General features: G+C 27.7%; 2 protein-coding genes across 4 annotated transcripts in view; both read right to left on the reverse strand.

The window, feature by feature from the left end:
• Window positions 1-203, reverse strand: part of LOC102579806 (uncharacterized) — a 4,657-nt gene extending 4,454 nt beyond the window's left edge. Inside the window, exon 1 of one of the 3 annotated variants that reach the window (XM_015314698.1) lies at window positions 21-203. In XM_015314698.1, coding sequence (XP_015170184.1) covers window positions 21-97 — 77 coding nt within the window. In that variant the 5' untranslated portion in view covers window positions 98-203. The other 2 variants (XM_015314700.1, XM_015314699.1) reach the window with 2 other exon arrangements.
• Window positions 204-2,060: 1,857 nt separating this feature from the next.
• On the reverse strand, window positions 2,061-3,434 carry LOC102580459 (uncharacterized). The gene is made up of 2 exons (XM_006360051.2): window positions 2,828-3,434; window positions 2,061-2,339 (listed from the first exon to the last, which is right to left on the reverse strand). The coding sequence occupies exons 1-2, from the start codon at window positions 3,267-3,269 to the stop codon at window positions 2,290-2,292; spliced, it is 492 nt and encodes a 163-aa protein (XP_006360113.1). The 5' UTR covers window positions 3,270-3,434; the 3' UTR covers window positions 2,061-2,289.
• Between the last annotated feature and the right edge of the window lie 3,958 nt (window positions 3,435-7,392).

Here is a 7,392-nt window from a genome sequence, read left to right on the forward strand (position 1 = left end):
AGACTGGATGCTCCGCCGTCACCGAGCGGAATCCGCTGTTCGCAGCGGCTGCTCCGGCGACCTTCGCCGCTGCTCTGAATGCTCCACCGCCACCCATAATTTTCGTAATTGTCTATTCGAATTCGACGAATGACGCAACCCTTCAGCAACGAGAAGAGATCGATTGCGTATAAGTTTTGGGCTAAACAAGGACTCTGACGATGGGACACGTGGCGATGAAGTGTTGCTTGCTTAGTTACCAAGTTATTTTTAGGATAATGTTGATCATTTAATATTTATGTGCTTACATATTATTCAGATGTTTAGGAATAAACGGTGTATTCAGATTCAAGATCTTAATCGTTAATGCATTTAGTTTCAGACGTCTTAATTTTAATAAAAACTATGAAGCGTAAAAGTGATTTGGATTCACCGAATAGAAGATTATGAGAGCTATAAGTATAATTAGATATGATTTAGTATATTCCTAAAAAGCTAATTTTTGTGTTTAATTAAGCGAATCTTGACTAATTATCTCCTCTAAATTTCCTGAAATTATGATGAAGGGCCTAGCGGGCTTTACCATGTGCCCATCTAGAACCAACATTTAAGTTGTAGCAACTTTATATAAAACTTACAAATCTAGCTACATCGAAACTAAACTTCTATCATATGCGATCAAAATTATAAAAATCATGTCTAAAGTTCAAAAACAAACTTTGATATATTTGGGCTTGACCAGGCTAAACTTTAAATATGTATATATGACTGAATATATTTTTTAAAAAGAATTGAACTCCTAATTTGCAGCCAATTTTTCTAAACTTTGACAATAATTTTCACTTTAATATAAACGTAAGTTTATAGTATTATTTTTAGAAAGGTAATAATAATCTACAAAGTTAACCCATTTTTGGTCAAAGCATGTAAAAGCTTTTGCTTAAATCAAAACGACTATTAAAATGGAAGTTCTACAAAGTAAAATCATGACAAAAGATTGATCATATAGAATACCTCAATTTTTTTATTTTTTGTAAAATTAAGTTTAACTGTTATAATCGAGTAAAACTTATCATATTGTCTATAAGTCCTCCTACTTTCTACTTATGTTAAGTCTCCTACACCCATCGGTGACTTTTGAACTATTTTAACTGGTTTTTGAAACTAAATTAAATCTATGTATTCCTATCTTTTTATGACATTTGAGTTAGGTGCACCTCAATTCCTATTCAATCAAATGTTCGATCCCATGTTAGTTGGTGATGGAACTAATTATATTTTTAGCTGATGTTTGCATTAATTCCTATGTCTTAATTTAATTTTTAGGTTAAAGTAGACCCCAAATCCATTTTATATCAACCTCAGTTATACCAAAAAGTATATTCATTTTCTCTTTAAAAAAATTATGTACCAATCACTAACTTTCATTATTTTTTTCTAATCAATGTTGATATTCTGGTTGTTTCCAATTAAATTTTTTACTAAATTTTAAATTCTACTTAAAAGGTTATTTGCCTTTTTCTTGTGATGATGGGCTTTTCAATCATACAATTGGGTTCCAGCTAGACCAGCCTTAAGGGCCCACTTATAATAAGTCCAGCAGAAAATCCATAAATGTGGGCCATACTCCAAATTCCACATGGGCCCGTTGTACTCCCGTCTCCTTTTTGCATGGGCCCATCTTACGCACGTTACGAAAAGGCATCCTATGAAATTTGCAGGCCATGAAAAAAGTGAAAAATACACAAATAGTCAATTTACGGTTTCTATAATTGAAAAATAGTCGACATCCTGAAATATTACTTATGAAACTTTAAAAACTCCAGTTTAGGATACAATGTCGAAAAATGGCCAGTAAACGTTGTTTTTACTAAAAATTGAGTGTTAACTCGATACATTATATAAGGTATATGAAGTGTTCTATTTTTCGATCTCCAATGCCGGAGAAAATATGCGAGGATGCACTAAAACTCTTTATGATATGGCGTAAAAAGCTCTTGTATGTTATACTATGATATCTTAAATGTAAAAATAAAGACTCTTAGAGAGTGAAGAAACTATTTTTCGACTGAAAAGAGACGTAAATAAATAACAAATGTATAAAACTAGATCCAAAAATAGAAAAAAAGATAGTATTTGATAAACCCAAAATCTTTACAGCCGCACCCCCAAATCTCATTTAGAGTCTAAAATAAACCTATAATCAAGCCTGGTAATTTGTACTTAACCCCCACCCACCGACCCACCCACCCAACAAAATCCATAATTATTATGGACATTTAATAATTTTCCAAAAAGGGCATTTCTTTATTATTGATCTTCAAATCCCTTCTCCTTCCTACCATTCTTCCTCAAAACGCCTGCATATTCCACGAAAAAAAATAATCAATTCTTAAATTTAAACAATTAAATATAATTTATTTATTCAAATAAAAATAATGAAAACTACTTGACACTAGTACTAATTTCAGAAAAATGTTACTAAATCAATTCATTTCCAGAAAAACAATTCAGAAAATCACATGGAAAACTAGTACAATTCAACTATTCCCTCGATATTAGTGAAATTCCATATATTTCCAACACAAAATAGCAAAACAAAAAACTATGAAAAAATTTCTTTTTTTAGAAAAATTGATAATTGATTGTTTAACAGGGCTATGGGTAGAGTATACTAAACCAGAGATCTCAAGTTCGAACTTTGACTATATTAGAAAGTAATTTTTTTAGCTCCTAATGTTGGAATTCTAAAACATTAATAAGATCTGAATACGAATACCAAACATCAATTACAAATTAGTCAGATTAGTAAATTTCGAATACGAAAAAAACAGAGGAATAAAATTACCATGTGGTTTGCAATTAGGTGGATCTTCAAAAAGTGAAAGAGAGAGTTGTTTATGAGCCAAACCAATATCAAAAAGAATAAGACCAGATAAAGGATTATCAACGACAATTCCTTTAACTGGTAGCCAAACAAAAAGCTCTTGTTGAGAAAATCCTTCAACACCACCAAGTGAACCATAAGTCAGATTTGCCCTGAAAACACTGTCATATAAAGCCATAGTATCAAATTTAGCCAAACAAGGTCCATCTAAAAACACTTCAAGAAGACCAGAATCTGATAAATTGTAAGATTTCACTTCTTTAGGAAGAAGTCCTGCTGGTAATCCTTTTGATTTTAGTAAATCATGAATAGACATGGAAGAAGTAGCAAATTTAGACTGAGAAAAACAGAGGAGGAAGAGCAAGTGTAAAATTAGTGTAAAATTGTTTTGAAGAAAAGACATGATGAATGATGAGAGAGAGAGAGAGAGATTTTTTTGTTTCTGGGTTTTATGTTTTGCTTTTTTGATGGTTTAAGGAAAAATTTGTGGAGGGAGATTTGGGAGAATAGAAATATTATTTAGGGCAAAAGAGGATTTTAAGGCTGATTTTACTATGTTGCCTTTGAAGATATCATCTACACTTGAATTGATTAGGTAAAAAAAATAATTATATTTTTGCTTCATTAATTATTGTATACCTTTTGTTATGGGGTAGATATGATTTGGATAGATATTGAATTTTATTTTATTTTTTTAAATTGATATTTGGTATGTATTTAAAAACTTCTTGGTATTTTGATATAATATTTGGTTTTATTTTATTAAAAAAATATTGAATATTGTATAAACTAGGACTAGTACAAACACAATTATTTAGATATTGAAATTTAGATTAGAATGTATTTTTCTTTTTATAATTAATTGATGATATTGTGTGTATTTTGGTTTGAATATATTCTTAGATGTTTAAGATGTTAGTATGTGATTATATGTAAGTCGAAGTTGAATAATTTTTTATTATTAAATTATTATAACACAAAAATATCATAATGGAACTTAAATCTATCGAATCGTACCAAATGAATTCCGATATGATAATAGTAAAGCATTTTTTAAAATCAAAATTAGAACTTTTCAATTCCGACAAAGTATATCTAATTCCTAATTAATAGAAATATGTTTTTTCTTTTCTTTGGGTAGGAAATATACTATATTTGAGATATCATAGAGTTATACGTATTATATCGAGTGTGAAACAATAATAATAATATAAGCTTAATACAACATCAATTAAGAATGATTTAAAAATACATATTTCAATTAATAAAAAAATACATTACTTATATTATTAGTTGGATATCTCAAAAACTAAAATCTTCAAATTTTAATAATTGAGAGATACAAAAATAATACTGGAAGAAAAAAAAAAGTTGAGTTGATTGATTTTGTTTGCCTTTGCATTGGGCCTTAACGACTTTCAAAGTTTCAATTATTTTCTCCTTATAATAAGGTCCTGGGGTCACTATGAATTATTATTCTACGTCACGCTGGCTATTATATATACTTTGTCTGCCTTTGATATTTTTATTTATTTTTCATTTGAAATGTAATATTTATATTTGAATTTGATTAATTCAGATTTATATATTGTATGGGCACATTATTTATACGGTAGTTCTGAACATTTTTTTATCGTTATTCTTAAAAATTAATTGAAGATTTTTAATTAAGAATTAACAAATCTTAATCAGTCCATCACAATCGATATCGACTGCTTTTGAAATATTTGATATCATTATCCTGCCAATAATTTACAAGGAAACTTCCACTTTCACACTCTATGAATATATTCCAACATCATAATTTTTAAAAATTACTCCATATTTATTTATTTATTTTATACAGTAACTCTTTTTCTACGTAAACATCATTTAATTTTCTGTATTAGTACTAGGTTTCATTATTCAACGTGGTCTCAAATAATGATCTATTACCAGTGACAATTTATTTTCTATTTCCTTAAAAGAATTTAAGTTACGTACATCAACGAGGTGAAAAATATATAACAATTTAAATAACTATAAAATAAAAATATTAATTGATAATCTTATCAAAGAAAAAATAACCAACCAACTTTTATAAATTAACTATAATATATGAAATTACAATATCAATACTTATATATAACTTAAATCATTCTTAAATTGGTTATGTTGATGTGATTCTACTCCTCATACAATCATACGTAATGAATATGTAAATGGTAAAACGTGACAATGAAATTTTGAGATTTTATCATATTCATTAGCCATACAGTAGTTAACATAACAATGAATTTTGGATTTTTTTTTCTATATATACATAATTACACTCATATTTATTAAAAAATATCTGTATTTTTTCGTTTATCAAACATAGCAGTATCTTTCTGTTTATCAAATGTGAGGGTCGATCCAATAATTGTTAGTGCAGATTTCTCATTAGACCAACAAGAGTTGTGTTGGAGTCGTAAGTATTCCTTCAACCTTAATTAGATGTCTCGAGTTCGAGTCTCTTAATTACGAAGTTCTTTCTCATTAGATCCCTAGAAGTTGTTAATTAATAACTTTTTTTAGCTTATGACTTCCATGTATAACCTATAGTTTTCAACTATGACCTATTAAAACATTGGATGCTATTAAATAGAGAAATAACTCATATCTAAAACGTCTTTTCTTTATTAATGTACCTTCTCCTTTTTCATAGTCAAAGTTAAAGTGGTAATGTCATTTTTTCTTTGTCCTATTAAAGTGGTAATTATTAATATTGCGGTACCTTAAATTATTAAATTAGGTGAAGCAATTCTATGGAGTTCTTAATATTAAATTTTGAAATATAGAATTGTAAAAATATTAAAATTTTAAAATGTGTTGGCATTTTCTTCTGTCTTGTTCTTGGGAGGAATGTCTCTGTTGTTCCATTGATCATTGGCTTGACATAATATTTTTTTACTTTTTCTTATAATCGTACAAAATTCAGATTTTCTAAACCGTGGATAATTCTTTTGGCTAGTTGTAAAGCAATATAATATATCCTTTCTGGCTAGTGTTGACTATTTTTGATAAAAGAAACACTTTATAAAAGAAGAAAAAAAGATATTTCAATAGGCGGCAAAATTAATTGTTTGGCAAGGTTGCAGCGAGATGGATGAATACCTTCCCCTTCGATTGAAAGTCTCAAATTCGAGCGATGTGACTGAAAGTTTAAAAGTTGATAAATATTTTTACATTTCGATCGAAAGTCTTGAATTTAAATAATGTAAATGAAAGAATTTCTTTTGGCATTTTTATCTTTAATATATGTTACATATATATAACATAAATCTAGATTAATTGGTTCTAAAATTTATTGTTTAGATAGGTTAATTTTAAAAATATATATATTACTACAAGAAATAGAGTTTTTTCAATTGCAAATCAATAAGAAGTTCATTGAAAGAAAATATTTTTTTTAAAAAATCAATGATATGTTTATACTTCCTCCGTCCATTATTATTTGTCATGTTGCGTTTTTCGAAAGTCAATTTGCCTAATTTTTAAAGTTAAATTAGATGATATTAATTTGATATTTTAAACAAAAAAAATTAGATATTCAAAAATTATAAGAAAAGTAGTATAAATTACAATTTTTTTTGCATATCAATATGATGAAAAAATATATTGTCAAATATTAGTTAAAATTTTCATAGTTTGACTCTAAAAAAAACTATGACAATTAAAAATGGACGGAGGTAGTACTATACAACATGATTTTTCCATTCATTTTCTTCCAAACCAGATCAGTAGGAAAACCCACGTTGGAAACAAATTTTCAATAAAGCTTCCTAATTTTTTCGTACGAAAACATTGCTGTATTTTTTTTCACTGGTTCAATTAAAATATATGTAAGAATAACCACTGAATAGTTTCAGCGGAATATTTCAATGAAAAAATAGTATATATTATATTTTCTTGACATTATATGTATATATATCTTTATATTTTAATTATTACTATTAGTGAAAATTTTGAATCCGACGCTACTATTGGAAAGTGGTATCCAACCCATTGGGAAAAAAGGACCGGCAAACCAACGGAGTCAGCACAAAAACAAAAACACAACAAACCCTTGGGATTTTCAGAGATTTGAAATTTGTCGTAGAAAGAGATTTTGGAAAATGACACACCCATTTAAATCTATCATAAAATACCGTGTGAAATATACTATGGACTGAGAGTTTCAAAAAATGTCAATAACAGCACTATTAATACTTAATAATAAAACAAATCTTTGATAATGACATCAAATATTAGTAAATAATTGAATTTTGAATATATTATATACACACAAAATTTAAGAAACGCTTAGCACCGCCCCAAGTCAGGATATTTTAAATAATCTAAAAAAGAGCAAGGTCTAGCTGCATTATATATTTAGAAGCTTCAAATTTACTTAATTTCTTGTCTTTGATTTATTAGAATATTTTTGTAGCACATGAAACATATCTATTTGAGAACAAAAAAAGAGTTATTTGGAGGGGGGTATATATATATATATATATATATAT

Source organism: Solanum tuberosum, unplaced genomic scaffold (assembly GCF_000226075.1).
Source record: "Solanum tuberosum cultivar DM 1-3 516 R44 unplaced genomic scaffold, SolTub_3.0 scf00302, whole genome shotgun sequence".
In the NCBI taxonomy this organism is placed as follows: Eukaryota; Viridiplantae; Streptophyta; class Magnoliopsida; order Solanales; family Solanaceae; genus Solanum; species Solanum tuberosum.